We start from the raw sequence: 16,935 nt of genomic DNA, 5'->3' as shown, positions 1-16,935 counted from the left end.
TATTTATTTTGCAATAAAATTAAATGTATGATTCTTCTAAATATCATTGGCAGTGTTGTCTATTGTGCGTTGAATGTCTCCTAGATCACTCCAACAACATCAACATCATCCAAACATTTACACTCCACTTTGTTGGTGGCTGGACGCTGTGGCCTGCTGTCAACATCTGGCTGCCTAAGACTCTCTGATGGGCTTTGGTTTCACTGCAGGTGAGTGTGGTGGTAATTCCTCACTTCCTCCATAGAGCTGCCGGCATTTGGGTAGAAAAACCTGACATAAGCACACAGGAAGTCAATTAGATAATGCTCCATAATGTTTCAGAACAAATGTCACTGAACGGTGAATTCTGGGAATCTGTACACCCTCTTAAAGTATCATGTCACATTCAGTGTGTAAAAGTGAGCAATCTTGCTTGAAACAAAACACTTTCTACTTGCTGCTGCTTTAAAGAAACCTAAAGGAAAACAGTGTTTTTGCATGTCTGTGTGATACTGTGGGTTGACAGTAAAAATAAACATTTAATGATTCATATTTGCTATAATTTATGAGTTATCAAAATAAATTCAGTACATGGGCTATATGGAAGGTGCATTGAAGGATATAAACCAGCTCTCACACATTGGCTAGATGGAATATTTCACTGAAGATGCCTTACTTTGGACGGTTAATCCAATCCCTGGAGTGGAGGCCCATTTGATGACATGGGGTAAAAAGTGGGTACGGATGGTAGCCCACTGTGTAGGGCATCATGGTGGGATATAGATACATGCTGGGGCCCTTCAACTTGCACTGAGCTGAAGGCACTGCCTGTGAGAATGAAATGCCAGAGTCTTGTCCTGCTCCCTGCCCTGAGGATAAACACACTTTCTTCTTCTGGGGGCGGAACTCATAATCTGATATGATATAACAAAGCAGAGAGACAGAGGTTCACCATCCATACCAGAGCACATTAAAACTGGATACACATCCTACTGTATATTTGCACACAAGACTTGACAGTAAACTTGCTGTAACTGTTCATTATCCTCTCATCAGTATTGTCCATACCAGGGAATTGCTGCTGTCTATGCATGTATTTCAGTTTGTGAGCCACTTCAGTAGGGCCTCTTCTGCTCCTGACTGAGCTTGGACCACTCACAGCCCAGCACAATACCGGTGTCTATCATGTCAGCTCCAGGGCAGATTTTGCGAAGGGCGTATTGGCGGTGGATACGAGACCACACAATGAAGGCATTTGGTGGCCGTTTAATGTATCCATTCTTGTCTTGGCCAGACATCAACTGCTTCAGATCTGAGGAGGACATTTGGGGAGACTGATTTGTTCGCTCACAGTTGTAGAAAACATTCAGAATTACACACAAGGTTTGTGTTAGTACATTATTCATCACTTATTTAGACAACGATTCCCTTAGTAATCTCTAAGACAACAAAAATGATTTACAGCTAAAATACAATAGACAAAACACCTAATGAAATGATGATTCATTCATTTTTTTCGCATATCATTATTCAATTTTAGGGCACAGATGATTGGTCTGTGATGATTTTGGAGTTCTGTATATGTAAATTAAAGCTCACATAACAAATGCTGACTGCAAGAAACATAAGATCACCGATTCAAAGACCAATTTCCACCAAGCAAAGAAAAAAACAGATGAAATATTAGAGATGACACAATAAATCTCAATAAAAACTCAGTTATTATTTTTGACTTAATGTAATAATGATTTTATTCTAGTATATCATGATTTGAATGTCAAAATGTCACTTCACAATTGTAATTTGATTTAGTATCTCATAATTGGGATGTTTTAATTTATGTTATTCCAAAGATTTAATCTTTATTTTCCTGTGTCTCTACTTCTGTACACATCCCAGCAGGACTATCACACACAGGCCCTGTGGCATACCTTCCTCCGTGGGCAGGATAGTAAAGCTAGTAACCGGACTGTCATCTCCGGGTACGGGTGAGGTTGTGAAGTGGACTGGATCTGTGTTCAGGGGTTCTCCAGCTGCATCCTGTGGCGTATCCAGCCTTTTGGGGACCGTTTTTAGGTTTTGTCCGGTCACGTCCAGCGGAATCTGATCCGCTGGATCCTGGCCCGTGTCTCTGGTTTGCAGACTCAATTCTTGTTTTGTTTTTTTAAGATACATGTCCATCCTCAATTTATGACCGTGGCTTTATTCTGGGGCCGCATCTGGGTTTCAATCTGTCATCTGGTTGAGATTGATTAAAAACCCTCGGTTGCCATAACAATAGAATGTTGTTGGACGTTAAGGTGTTTGAACATTCCAGCTAACTGTTTATTTACCAGATAAATGGGCTATTATGACCGGAAATAACCTTGATAAGACAAAAAAAACCACAAATAAAGTTTTGATTTGGTATTAATTGTTAACTTTTAAATACTCAGCCTACTACAGTATATATTTCATACTATATAGGAGCCTATCATTACTTTTATCATATTATATGAGATACTTTACTATCCAATACAGTGAGCTACCATATTATACCATATTACATTTGATATTCAGTTATACTGCTGTACTATACTATTATGTTATACTATATTACATTATTATTAGGCATACTATATCGTACCTTATATACAGTATACATCATACCATACTATGCTATATCACACTATATTATGTTAATATGTTATACTATGTTTTAATTTTGGTATAGTAATACTGACAAAACTAGGTCTCGTTACTTAATCACAGTGTGTATTATTTAGGTGTGCAGTGCTTACACTTGATGCTATTAATCATACCATGTTACTTTACCTCTTAACTTTGTCTTTATATGCTCTTGTATAGTTCATTCTTACTTCTATTTATTACATTTCTGTCTTTGTGCTGGTACATCAACTAAATCCCCCCTCTGGAGATCAATAAAGGCCTATCTTATCTTATTTTGTCTATGTACATTTTATTTCACCATCCAGATTGTCTAGTTTTATTTTTCAAAGCCTTCTATGCACTACAAAGAATACAACTCTGGAGGTCAATACATTTTGTTAATGTATTACTTAGTTTAAAAGTTGCCAAACTACATTTCATTAAGTTGAAAAACAATACTGCAATCAACCCCGGAGCATGATGCAAAAAGCCTACAAGGAGATTTAATCTTTAATGTTATAATTTAATAAGATTTAAAATCAAGTACAGAAAATATAGGGTACAATCAAATGAAACAAGCTGTATCGAAAAAAACAAAAAACAAAACATAGTTCCCGTCAACTAAATTATGTTATTAGTAGCTCCCGTATGAACATAACCTTACAAGTAAACTAAGAAAAATATTAAACTAATAACTATGGAATCATTCCTCTGAGAGTAACAAAATAAAGATTTGGTCATTTGGAGTGCAGTGCTTCAGAAAATGACAACAGGCTCTGCTTTGCTGTTTGCACATCAAACTGAGAGAACTATACCCATACACAAAGTCACACACTCATTTATTCTTTTCTTACGCACACACACTTCACTCAAGACCCCCAACCCTCTCAACTAGCCTTAGAAATCCTTTATTAAAACTCAGCTAACAAAGGAAAATGTCCTCCAATGTGTGTAATCCATGTGAGTATTTTCTAGTACACAGTTTGTGAGGTGCACCAAGAGACCACCAAGAGAGCTGCAGACAGAACAATGTTTGCTGGCAAAAATTGTTTGTAATTAAAGGTACATTGCTGGGTTGACCCACACATTGTGAGGGGATCCACTGCCTTAAACACGGAGGAAGTATAGAGGATTGTAACGTTCAGTCTTGTAGATGGTGAACATCGTTGACCCTCTTTTCCCGAAGCCTGTTTGCAAATACTTAAAAAAACCCAACCTTATTCTGTACCTCTATCCATTAACAGTGTCTGTATGAAAAAGTACAACAGATAGATCTCTTCTATGTGGGTCAGAAAGCAATGCTGAGATAAAGTCACATGTCCTACAACATCATGTCTGAAGCAACATCAGGAAGGGCACCAAAAGAAACTATTAATGACTAGTATTCAAAATAAAATACTGACTGAACCTTTTATCAGGCAAATTCTGACAGAGGCATCCAAAATGGAATATAGAGGAAAATTGTCACTTTTAACTAACTGATTATTGTAATGCAAAGAGCTCAACAGTATTTTAGGGACATTTGTTCTGAGCAGTTCAAGGTTTCACTCATGTTGTCTTTTAAACATCAATAAAACTGTAGGTGTCCTACTTTACATTGAGTTACTGTGAACTGCTTCAGGCCTGATAAAAAGAGGAGGGGAGGAAACAAATGTAATATGCATTTCATCCACAGTAATGTCTCAAGAATAAATATGATTATGCAGCGTTATCTCAAGGCAGAGACCCATCCTGCCCTCTGCTGGAAGGCCAGAGTACGGACGGATTCAGTATGAACCAGCAACATTCTGTTACTGTTATCTCTGGCAATAATGATTGATTTTGGTTGAAATTATTTATTTTATTGTAAGACCTCAGGCTAAAATGCAAAATTAAGGCAGCGATGCCATTTTTATTGGAGTTAATCCTATTGATTGATTCTCTGTACATTTACAGAATTATTTTTTTTTTGCAGTGATTTTTTTGTAATGAAGGAGGACATACTGTAGTTCATATATAAAACAGCTAAAGAGGAGGAGCTTTTCCCCACAGGAAAGTAATGACTTGCAGCTGTCGGTTGACACCTTCTCCGCTCTTCAGGCGTCCTCTGTGTGACATCATTCCACACATCAAATGGGTGAAGGGCAGCAGTCGGCACTACCCCCAACCTCCAAGATCATGTCGAAAGACTGGAATGGTGAAGGATCACTGGCGCCAGCTCACCAAAGACAGCAGAAGCAGAGAGAGAAACATGCAAGGTTGTCTTCAAGTACAGCAGTCCTCTGGTTCACACTCTCAAAACGTCAGACATGCACACTCACACTCACACACACATTTGCACTCGTTCATTTCCCAAAGCTGCCAAAGTTAGCGAAGGCATCCTGTTTGGGTGGAACCACGGCTGGGGTGATGGAGTGTGCTAGGCCCCCCCCCACTCCTGGCACTCCCATGCCAGCCATACCACCCATAATCACTGGAGTGGCCACGCCCATATTCATGCTTATGTTCATTCCCACAATGCCTTGGTTTACAGGAATTCCCCCCATCCCCATGGTCCCCGTGGTCATTGATGGGGGCATACTCGATGCCATTGATGCAGGCATGCCCATCGTCATTGCATTGCTTGCTATCATGGGATTGGCTGGTGGTCTGCTGGGTGTAACGTGGGGCGGGGAGCTGAGGTTCAGTCCTCCGAAACTCTGGGTCAACAGGCTAACCGGAGGTACTCCTGTGCAGACACATATGGACAGGGAGGAGTTAATCCACTGTGTTCAACCACTCTGGTTGTTCAGATAGTTACACTGACCAGTCTAATCTAAACAATGTACATTTAAAATGTTTACTAGATACGCAGCAGGAGTTGGATGGATGATATATATATTAGTTATGTATTAGTTGTTTAAAACAAAAGTTAAAAATCTGGTCAATCCATTCATATTGAACATGATACCTTGTTGCTGGATGATGTTGTTGAGTGTGGGCGGTGTCTTCGTGGGGTTGAGGCCTGCTGATAGGAAGTCCAGACTGATGTTGACGGAAGGGTCAGACCAGGTTGACCCTAATGATCCTGGACCTCCAACACCAACCTTCTGCTGTTGTCCTATGGGCTGCTGAGATGTTATGCCTCCCAAGCTCTAAAATTAATTACAAATATTTTACACAAAGAATATAGTTTTTCCTGACATGTACAAGAAAAAAAAACTTGTATATGTCTAACCCTTAATATTTATTGAATGGAATAAAAAGTGTTCTTTAATAAGGGTGCACTGACAAATCTTTGATTATGTTTGCAGCATTGCTGAATGTTTGTTTTCTTTTGATCCAGGTCTCTTTATTGCAGATTGTCACAATAAACGCATTGTATCTCATCTAATCTCATGTACCTACCCAGCCCTCCCACCAGACCTACATTTTCATGGCACTATTTAGACTATTAACTGGACCATTTAATACACACTGGAAGCTTCTGGGTTATTCTTTCAGTGGAATTCACTATCTTCAACATTTTTTAGATTAGATTTTAGATTTTCATACAGTTTGAGACAAACTAGTCCTCCCTGTGAAATATACCGTACCTACCTGTTGAGAGCGAGAAAGGGGCATGGTTGGCATTGATCCTGGCGTTGCACCTCCCAGAGAGAAAGTCATGCTCTGAGAGGCACTCAGTGTTGTATGTGGATTGGTTAGTTGATGGTTTACCCCACCCATCAGGTCAAAGAGCTCGGTAGAAGGTGGGGCAGTATTAGAGGCCGGGGCTGTGGTGGACTGGACGCTGCCAAACAGATCAGTGACGGGCTGGGAGGGACCAGAGCAAGACGAAACTGGTGTATTGGCCGAGAAAGCATTCCAGTCCCCAAATTCTCCATTTCCATTGGGTGGTGCAGCAGCTGGCCACAAGAGAGTTGTGATATGTTTAGTTGTGATTGTAACATTCATCTTTCTTGGTCTGGTACGGTGTGTTTGTGGTGTGAAAACAAAAAGACCAAACACAGGAGAACTACGGCTACATCCATACTACTCCATTTTCGTTTGGAAACAGAGTTTTCAAACGAAAACGATCTCCGTCCATACAGCGTTTCAGCCATCGTTTCTGAAATGATCTTCGTCCACACTACACGCCTGGAAACGAATATCACGTGACTCTTCACGTTCACTGGGCATGCGCCAATGTAAACAGGAAGTAGATTGTCGTGTTTTGTAACTAAGCAACCAGAGTAATAAAGTAGTCTTTAATGATCGTAAGTACGTGTTTGATACTTAAGAGCTTCTCTAAAATCTTCCTCTATAAACTCAAACAGATACAGTTCGTGGAAAGTTTAACATGTTTTATTTTTCAGACTTAACGTTAGTTACAGCGCTGCAGGTCTCTCTCTCTCTCTCTCTCTCTCTCTCTCTCTCTCTCTCTCTCTCTCTCTCTCTCTCTCTCTCTCTCTCTCTCTCTCTCTCCGCTCACTGATCTCTCTCTCTCTCACACCGCTCACTGATCGCTACAATAACAGCTGTTTCCTATGCAGACATGCAGACTTTAACTGGACAACAGCTGCTAGTAAAGACAACAAGGTCAGCAATGCCTGTAATCAGTTGTCCCCGTTAAATTAACCTGGTAGTCGATCGCGGGTGTCTACGTCATCGTTTCCAAACTTATGCGTTTCCGTCCGTCCACACGAATACGCTACCCGGATTTTTCAAAGTTATCCGGCTTCGGGATTGTTTCTAAACTCCTCCGTTTACGGTGCTCGAAAACGCCGGCGTAGTGTGGATGCTCAGTGTAACCGTAGCAAAACATATGCGTTTCCAAACGAAAACGGAGTAGTGTGGATGTACTCTAAGATGAAACAATGTATAATTTTCCCACTTTGTCTGAACCAAATGAAACGGACTACAAGTGTGAAAGCACCTTCAGATTAACACAGGAAGAGCTGAGAGAAGCAAGAACAAGTTTACCAATGGAGGTTGGGAGGCTGGCAGAGGCTGCAGGAGAGGAGAAGTCAGCAAAGCCACCAATGAGGTCTGAACTGCCACCTGGATGGAAGGACACACACACACACACACACACACATGTAAGAGTGACACAACACCACCCACATTTTAAAAAGCCTTCATTTCTTCCATATCTTTGTGTGTGTAAACGTTTGTAAGTACCCGTTGCAGTGCTCTGATTGGATAAAGGGTCAATCACTAGCAGATCAGCTAGACCGCTACTGGAAGACTGCCTGAATGATGACTAAAGACAGAAATAAATAGACAAGGTGATTAAATGTGTACTCTTGGAAATGTATCCGGCATTTGGAAAAGCGTGAGTGTGCGTACCTTCTCCTCTGGGCTCTTGTCTCCAGTGTAGTTGGCTGCAGCACCGAGGTCCAAAGCCTTGCTGCTCGTTGCTCCGCTGCGTTTCCGCGTGGTGGTGGTGGTGGTTTCTGTTGCTTGTGTGATTTGGATGCTCTTTGTTGTGACAGTTTCCTCCTCATCTTTGAACTCAAGGGTTTCCTGCCTGCCGTTTCTCGACGCTCTGTCCTCCTCGTTGTCACTAGAAGAAGCACCGTTTTGTTGCTTTGCAGTTATTGTACGTCTGTGTGTGTTTTGTTTATGTGATGGATAATCCAAAACGGTATAAAGTAATATGTAGAACTGTGCAGAAGGACACCATACGTTTACCTGATTCTGTCGGGCGAGTCATCTCGTTCCTTCTTTCGGAACTTGTTGAGTGTGTCGTCGATGGTACTGCCTATCTTGTCACTGATCTCTCCGAGCTTCTCACTAAAGGGGAAAGCTCCTTTGCTCTTATCCCAGTCCTCATCCCACTTACTTCGATCCAACTCATTTGCTGGAAGGAAGAACAAAGAAAAGGACAGAGAGAGAGAGAAGACTTTTGAGCATGAGCAGGCATCCACCAAATCATACTAGTCGTATCAAGCTCCTAATTCCTGCTGAACAATGTGTAAAAATGCCGATCTATAACAAATATAAGACACTAAAACCAACAATAACATTAGAGCTGCTGCTAAATAATTATCATTTTGATCATTTTTGATTCATTGTTTGGGCTATAAAATGTCACTCCTAATGCACATCAACACATTGTAGAAGTTTGACCTGGAAAATGTTTTGCATTTTTGATTGGTAAATCGTTCAAATGATCAATTTAAATAATATCCTCACACACCAAACATCCAAAGTTAGAATGCTGTTCTGTGTTTCATATATTTGAAGACATTTTTGGGGCTCTTATGATGCAAGACATTTTTTTGACAAACCAATATTACAAATTCCTTGTTATTATGTGAAATTCAAGTTTGATTCAAAAAGTCTCATGCTTGCTTTACATGTTATCCTTCCTCTAATTAATTTTAAGTCCTCTGTGTTTGGATAGGGGATGTTATTATTAGCATTTTAATCCACATCTGACAGCTGTCAAAGGAGATGTAGTGAATTACTTACAGGTCTTAACACTTCCTCCTCCTCCTCCACCTCCTCCTCCACTTCCTCCTCCTCCACCGCCCATACTGTCAGAGGAGACTCCAATGTATTTATCTTTGTTCTTTTTGGCTTTCTTCCTCTCCTCTCTCAGTCTGTCATCATCCTGGATGAACTCGACCATCTCCTTCACCTTCTGACGCACATTGATGCCCTGATCCTTACCATTCTCATCTGGAGACACACACACACACACACACACACACACACACACACACACACACACACACAGTAAAACAGGATGACTACTGGCCAGACATTTTGACATTTGTTGTAGATAGTAACTTTGGTGACATTCTGGTGACCTTTCATCTAGTGTCACCCACTGTGTAAAGGCAAGGTGTCTTTAAAAATTAAATGTCAGATAATTCATGACATTTGCAGAGATATTAAATGACTAGAGAGAGGATCAATCATAATGTTTTTGGTTACTTTCCTCTAGAAGCATCACCAAGTCAAAATGTATTTTTGTATGCAAGAATGACCAAAATCAAATGGAAGTTTCACCGTGCACACTATATCCATTCTCCCCAGAGGATGAACCTGTTCTATTTTGGACACTTTAAACATAAAGAATAAGAAGAGCTAGCTGATTTTGATTTAAGAGATTTACCAATCAAGTGGTAGTTTTCTAGAGATCGCAGGTCGTAGATGTGTTCTCTGGCACTGGTGACAACTCTTTCAGACCCGTTCCTGATCAGATAGGCCAGCAGCAGTAAAGCCTGGAAGAGGGTGATCGAGAGAGACAGTAAGAGACATGATAAGAGACCATGCAGGGGATGTAACCAGAACCACTCAGTGAGGAATAATTTTTACTCAACTGTCCCTACTCTTAAACGCATCTTAATTATGCTCTAAAAAATCCAAACAAATGAATTCTTCCTATAGGCTCTTGCATACTTTATCATCATTGCATATAAGTCTTATGAGTATGTGGGCAGGATTCAAGAATGAAGTTGATATGCACAGCACTATACATACATACATACATACATACATACATACATACATACACACACACACACACACACACACACACACACACACATATATACACATATATATATATATATACACCCACACACATATATGTATGTATGTATGTATGTATGTATAGTGCATATCAACTTCATTCTTGAATCCATATATATATATATATATATATATACACACATATATATACACACACACACACACACACACACACACACACACACACACACACACACATATATATAGTATCTAAGATAAAAAGAAAGAAAACCAGAGAATCAATAAACCTAAAAAGTGTTGATCCAGTCACTCGTGTAAACACTGGAACCCATGTGGGTGTCTGACTGCAGGAACAAAGAAGCTCTGAGGCTCAGCTTTCCTAAATCCTGATAAAACAATACAGAACTGCGCTGCACAGTACAACACGACACTTATACAACACAAGCACACACCACCTGGGAATCAACCGAATAACCAGAGTGTAACCATACCTTGTAGACTCGTCTCCAGTTTTTCTTGTTATCCTTAAGCATCCTGGTCCATAGCATGTTCATCACCTCTGGGAACTGCTCATACATAAAGGTAGATCTACACACACAAACACACAGTAAAACAATATTATTGTGCTGGGAAAACCCATATAGGTAGTCCAACGCATAATCAGGTCAAGTGACCGGAACCTTATCTGTCTTCTGAACAGAACTCTTTTTTTCTTCTAAATAAAACACTGTGTGTGTCTAATAATATCATGGTTTACCTGCTAGCTTACTGATAACTTGCATGTATTTGCGTGCACATACTGAAACTGTGTGTGTGTGTGTGTGTGTGTGTGTGTGTGTGTGTTACACATACTTGGCTATTTCTCCCATTAGTTGACCGGAGGGTCCCCAGGGGTCGTCATTGGTGGCCTCTCTCACCTTGGACTCGATCTCCGAGTAGTTCATGACCACATTAGTGCTGTTGACACAAACATATATTTTCTTCAGGATTACTCCAATAAAATATTTGGAATACCATCAATATTTCAATTATATAAAAGGTGAAAACATGTGGCTTCGTTTTCTTGTCATTCTGTTCACTTATTGTGAACACAGAGCTTTTTATTGTCAGTCTTTCGGTCAGTCAGCCTTGCTGGTTATCAGCAAGGCTGTGCTGATTCCCTTCACACACCACTCGTCCCATTTCCAGAGGTCAGGCTGACCAAAATACAGACATCAGAAACACACACATTGATGTATTTACACAGTAGAACACACACAAATTCAATGAGGGTGACTCTTGAATGACAAACAATCCCTCTGGCTAGCAGAGTGTCATTATCATGTCTAACTTCTACACAACACAGATGTCTACCTACTGCTACACATGGCAACCCCTCAGTCATGCAGCACAAACACACTAAAGCAATAACTGTGGAAAACAGGATTACCACAACAAATAGCTACATTCATGCAGGTGTCATAATACACAGTGAAATCAAGTAAGACCAGGTGAATCTCAGTCTCTGAATTATGAATGTCTTGACCACTGCACTTCAAAAGGACAGGCATGCAGACATACACACACAAGCAAAGTGTGCAAAAAAATATTCATATGTTCAGGACACAAAGGGTGACACAAGGGTGAACACAGCCAAAACTCCCCATCAGCAAAGTCTGCCTCCTGCACTCTTTGGTTTTGTGTTCTCCTGTGTGCGTGTTGCATCTTTTGGTGGGCATGGCTTGCTCTACAAACTCCTGGCAACAAAACCCAGCCAAAGCACTGCAACGTGAAATGCATCTCTCTCTGCCACGACCTTATCTACTACTACTTCAGCCTGCCACTCCTTCTTAAACTGGCCTTTTTCCCCTTCAATTTATGCTCCCCGCGTCGGCCAATCTCACATTCCCATCATTACTCTTTCATTCCACAGCACCTTTACTTGCTGTCTCTTTCTCCTCTGAGCTCTGCCATCCTCCCAGCAAAAGAGAATCAGAGGCACCTTCAGTACAGGAGCTGCCTTTGACGGTGTTATTGTCAGCAGATAAGACTGACACAGACAGCAAGAGCACCATAATAGCGTGACTCTCAATCTGCAGGAAAAGCAAGGCCACCGCTGCTAGCTCTGTTAAGGTGGATCAATAATAGAGTGTATTCATCAGGCCCAGCCAGGCACAACCAACAGCTGATGGGAGCTGGTGTCTATTACTCCATCTAAAGCTCTGTTGAGCTCTCCATCTGCGCTACCTTTGTACAGTATATTCACTCGTCTTATCTCCTTTCTTCAGTCTATTCACTCATCTTTCCTTTATGGAACTTTCTTCTGTCTAGTTACTCTTTCTTCCTTGTCACATTTGCAATATAATTGGTCCTTTAAAGAGCGGAGCCAAGAGGAGACTGTAGAGAATGTAGGGTCTCAAACTGTTAGCAAACAGACAGGGATGCAAATGTGGCAAATAAAGACATGATATGAAAAATAAATGACAGGATTTAAGCAAAATGTATGGAAGAGTTCATCAGCATCCCTACAATTAGAAGATGCTTTTGGCATGCTGTACCCTCCCTGTCATTGGGCAGTGTGTTTGCACACAGTATCCGTCTAAAAGTAGCCTGCATTTAACCTTGTTTGCACGATTGTTATCAAAATGCAAGTGCACATTAATAACCCAAAGGGAGCTGAAACCTTCAAGTAATTATACACCTAATATATAAAAACACAGTACAAGATAAAGATAATTGAAAAAGATCAGAACGTATTAAAAAAGACCACAACATTGTAACTTAATGCGATGATAGCTTGCTGGTATGTTTTGTGTTAGAAAATAAACTCCATGGCCACTTTATTACACCTATAGAATCTATCCCTTTAAAAAGCTTACAAAGGTCAGTTTGAGTGAAAACTTAACTACAGGAGTTAATTCAACTACACTGTATGTTCATGAGGTTGTAGTTAGAGGTAGTGTTAAACTCGACTGCATTAGATTGAAAGGTATTTCTAATATTCTTCCCCCCTCATGCAAAACATTAGAAACACCTCTATATATAATGCAGTTCAACACCACTGCTAATTACAACCCCAATGACACTCAAATAAATAAATGGATATCTCTCTTGACAATGTCCATTAAAACTGAACATTGTTATCTTTGTAAAGTTAAAACTTATAAGCTGTTGTATTAGTCATGGATCACATTTGATTTTTACAGGAGGTATACTTAATAAAGTGGCAGCTGAGTGTGTATATAAAAGGCACAAAATTATAAAAAGACATAATTGGCTTTTCATCATTACTGATAACAGGCATGTATAAACCACTGAAACATTTCCAAAATATGAAATGAAGATCGACATACAAACTCTTCAAACTAAATCTAAATGACATAACCCACAGCGGCTGTAGAAAAAAACTAAAATGTTGATGAACTAAAAGGGAACTAAAAAATGAATAGCAACTGAAAAAACAGAAACAATTTGGTTGAACACATTTCTCTGGTGTGAGGATGTTTGCATGAAACAATGGGACGTACTGATCTGTAGCACTAGGGCTGGGCAATATGGCCAAAATCTTCCATCACCATATAGGTCATTTCATATCTCCATGTCACGACAAAGCATGTTTACAGATAATTCAATAAATGAATAGTCTAAATGAAATGAACACATGGTAAAGCCTATATTTGTATACTCACGTGTGAATGACAAATGAAAAGCACTGAGTATTTTCTCATTTAATTAAGAACTTTAGGGCAATCTGATAAGTTTTTCTGCTAAATTTTAGTTAGTATGTGCTTATAATTTATTTACACAACGCAATTGTGTATCACGATATATGATTTTGTCAAGATAAGATTCCACCATTTTCAATTAATGCCCAGCCATATGTTGCACTATAATCGATATCAGTCCAAGACTGGCCAAAGCACTAGATCATAGATCAGAAAAAAACAAAACAAGACAAACAAACTACTTAAAGGAAGCTCAAGGATTATTTGCTCTGGAAAAAGACTCAGATTCACAATGTTATTGCAGATTCAAGTCAAGTCAAAGCTGTATTGATGAAATTGAGATATAAAGTCAATCCCACGTGAAACTGACTGTGAGAGATTCAGTGTTTAGGAGAAGTATCTAAACAGTTGATGTGTGACAGCAGACGCACCACTAACAGTCTGTTTTTATGAGATACGGTTGTCCTTTAAATCAGTCAACATAATGATTCTAATGTATATACAAAGTATATTTGTGAGATTAGTTTGAACTGAACCAACGTTGATGACAAGAATGTCATTCTAAGTTTATAATGTTTATGTTTTACCTGGGTCCAGTCTATTTCTGTGTACGTAGACTGAGAGCAACAACAAAAACATAGTCCACTTCCTTATATGTGTAACGTTACGTTACATATACTTAGCCAATACAGTTGATCATGGTTATTGTTACTCTATGAAACATATGAAGACAGCCTCCTTTGTCAAGCTACTTAAAACTGATTTTATTGTATCTACCACAGACCTAGTCCTCCGGATAGTGACAGCATCCTCTTCAAAAGTTGTTTACTTAGTTATTAAATAAAAGGGACCGTTACCAGAAACAGGTGTACTTATATACTATCTACTGCACACTATCCTTACAACAATATATATCACAATGAAGCATGCACAGTCTAGTGTTCAGATAAACAACACAACGTAGGACACCAGCATCAGCTACAACAGTATGGTCTGTTTAGCCGACCAGCTTTGTTGTCTTAGCTGGGCTTCTTTGAGACATGTTTGGTCGCTAATTGGCAGGAAATGTACCATCCACAAACACTTATCTTGCCTCTTAACTTTCAATCATCAGTGCTTAGCTCTCTACTCGGGATATAATGTCAGGTGGATGCACGGTGGAGGTAGCAGGCATCACCAGGCGGACACAGGGCGTGATTCTGCAGCAGCACCAGAAACAGTACCCAGAGCCGACATGGGCTTCTCAATGCTAGCGGAATTAGCTAACTGGATAGCGTTCGTTGTGGCTCGTAAATAAATGAATCAAGAGTGTGTGATATTGTCTTTTTCCCTGCCCTCTGTATGGACAAGTGATTAAAAAAGCACGATGGTAGAAGCCATCGTAATGCACTCGTCTCTATTTACGCCACAAGGTTGAAGGTTGGCAGCTAGCCAGCTAGTCGGAGCTAACAGCTGAGGGGCTATCACCGTGACGTCACGCCTGTATCCGTTGCTGATGCTGCTGAGCTAACGTTAGCATAGCAGCCACTCAGCTCCACCTGCTCCTCGGTACTCACGCTTTGTCCACCAGCTCTCGGACTTTCCACATATTCAGCATCTCCGCACGGATACTGCGGGCTCGCCGCCTCGATGGTGCGTCGCCCCCGTGTCTCAAGGCCCCCCAGAAGACAGACGTGGTGTCCGGTTACCGACGACAAAATCCCCGTTACTCCTCTATTAGCTTCCCGTAGTAACAGCGGCTGCTGCGGTTAACGGTTATCGCCCCCAGTTGCTACGGAAACGTCGTTCTCTGTCTACGTCACGGGAGCGTCGCGATGTTCCCTCGCGCGCGGACCGTATCATACCCGTGTTCACTCACAGCAAATTGACGCACTATGAATGTGCCTTGCTCAAGGACGTTTCCGCACGGTTGATATTTGGGCCAACGTCTTCTTACGAGCAGAGTTAATCTTCATGATGCTCTAAAATCTGATTTATTTCTATACGTTTTCACACCTCTGGCCTAAATAATGACACGTTTCAGTTCACTGTGTCTAAAAATATTGTTATCCCACTATGTGTAACTTAAGAATTATAAAATGTAAATGTATTCTTCCCTCAATGACATAGAACTGCGTCTGGGCTGTTAAAGTTAAAGTGATATTTGACTAACAACTGCTGATTTTAATCCCAAATTGGTGATCATATTATTCACATAAGATACAAGTTTATTTTAGATGTGTCAGTATATAAAATAAAAAAGTGTGTAAGTTAAACGAGTATAGGCGAAAATGGATACTGATGAAAAGAAGGCAAAGGAAAGAAAAGAGAAGAAATATATTCCATACAGTAGGAAAATACCGCCCTCTAGTGACAGACGTTAAGTGTTGCATCATAGTGTGCTTACAGACCTTGCAGTAGTTTGACTTTTCAGTGGGAGGATTGGCTTAAAGATATGAGTAAGCTATTGTATTCAGATCTCAAATAAATATTGGAAATTTCATAGAATTTGTATTATTTATTCAAAGTAATAGTTGTTATGAATCTCTATTTATTTGAATTAAATGATCACACTGGAAAACACTATCTGCTAAGGCTGCACAGCTCACATTACATGCAGATCTACATCAAAATATGTATTTATTTATTTATGCATACACAATTACGCTGGTGGCACAGTGTACCATGTACAATATCTAAATCCTGTCAGGGATTATTGGGGCTTTGAACTGTGATGAATTGTGAAGTGATGGATTTAAATTCATCCTGTTGCTGTAAGTAGATGTGTGCACATTCTGATTATTAATCTGCTCAGGAATGATGGCAGTTTATGTCATATCACCACAACCACACAAATGAATTACAGTAAAATAGATGTCTGTTAAGATTTCTAATTGAATAATTGAATTTTTTTTTGAGTGCTCATAGAGCATACACAGCATTTGCATGTAACCAACGCATACACATTAATATAACCATAGCTTTAATCCTCCAGTATAATACATGGCCATTCTGTATAAATACTTTCTATTTTGGTACTTTAAGAATCATGCTAATACCTACTTCTACAAAAGTAACAGAGTATTTTTACACTGTGGTACACTTTTACTTAAGTTAACAATCTGAGTACTTCCTCCACCACTGTTTGGGGCTGTCTGTTACAAAAAAATACAAAATA

The 16,935-nt window shown here is 39.9% G+C and overlaps 2 protein-coding genes across 2 annotated transcripts; both read right to left on the bottom strand.

The window, feature by feature from the left end:
* Nucleotides 1-200: 200 nt before the first annotated feature.
* LOC137876810 (SOX domain-containing protein dichaete-like) lies at nucleotides 201-2,160 on the bottom strand. Its single transcript, XM_068716610.1, is given in 6 exon segments — nucleotides 201-264; nucleotides 266-290; nucleotides 675-893; nucleotides 1,048-1,097; nucleotides 1,099-1,291; nucleotides 1,911-2,160. Coding segments are annotated over 6 exon segments (801 nt in total).
* Nucleotides 2,161-3,141: 981 nt separating this feature from the next.
* On the bottom strand, nucleotides 3,142-15,623 carry LOC137876506 (clathrin interactor 1-like). The gene is made up of 12 exons (XM_068716122.1): nucleotides 15,335-15,623; nucleotides 10,927-11,031; nucleotides 10,566-10,662; nucleotides 9,695-9,803; nucleotides 9,046-9,255; nucleotides 8,263-8,431; nucleotides 7,918-8,134; nucleotides 7,750-7,831; nucleotides 7,552-7,629; nucleotides 6,187-6,494; nucleotides 5,558-5,741; nucleotides 3,142-5,335 (listed from the first exon to the last, which is right to left on the bottom strand). Exons 1-12 carry the CDS (start codon nucleotides 15,373-15,375, stop codon nucleotides 4,953-4,955), a joined length of 1,983 nt encoding a protein of 660 aa, XP_068572223.1. The 5' UTR covers nucleotides 15,376-15,623; the 3' UTR covers nucleotides 3,142-4,952.
* Between the last annotated feature and the right edge of the window lie 1,312 nt (nucleotides 15,624-16,935).

This window comes from Cebidichthys violaceus, unplaced genomic scaffold, assembly GCF_023349555.1.
Source record: "Cebidichthys violaceus isolate CVI_PGR_0920_01 unplaced genomic scaffold, fCebVio1.0.p SCAF_20, whole genome shotgun sequence".
NCBI lineage: Eukaryota > Metazoa > Chordata > Actinopteri > Perciformes > Stichaeidae > Cebidichthys > Cebidichthys violaceus.
Note: the sequence above shows the minus strand (reverse complement) of the source record. Positions and strands in the feature narration are given on the sequence as shown.

Coding starts and splice junctions, on each gene's coding strand:
- LOC137876506 (XM_068716122.1), bottom strand. CDS start 15,375: ATGCTGAATATGTGGAAAGTCCGAGAGCTGGTGGACAAAGC. Junction 10,663..10,926: donor CTAATGGGAGAAATAGCCAA/GTATGTGTAACA, acceptor TTGTGTGTGTAG/ATCTACCTTTATGTATGAGC. Junction 9,804..10,565: donor ACTGGAGACGAGTCTACAAG/GTATGGTTACAC, acceptor ACCCTCTTCCAG/GCTTTACTGCTGCTGGCCTA.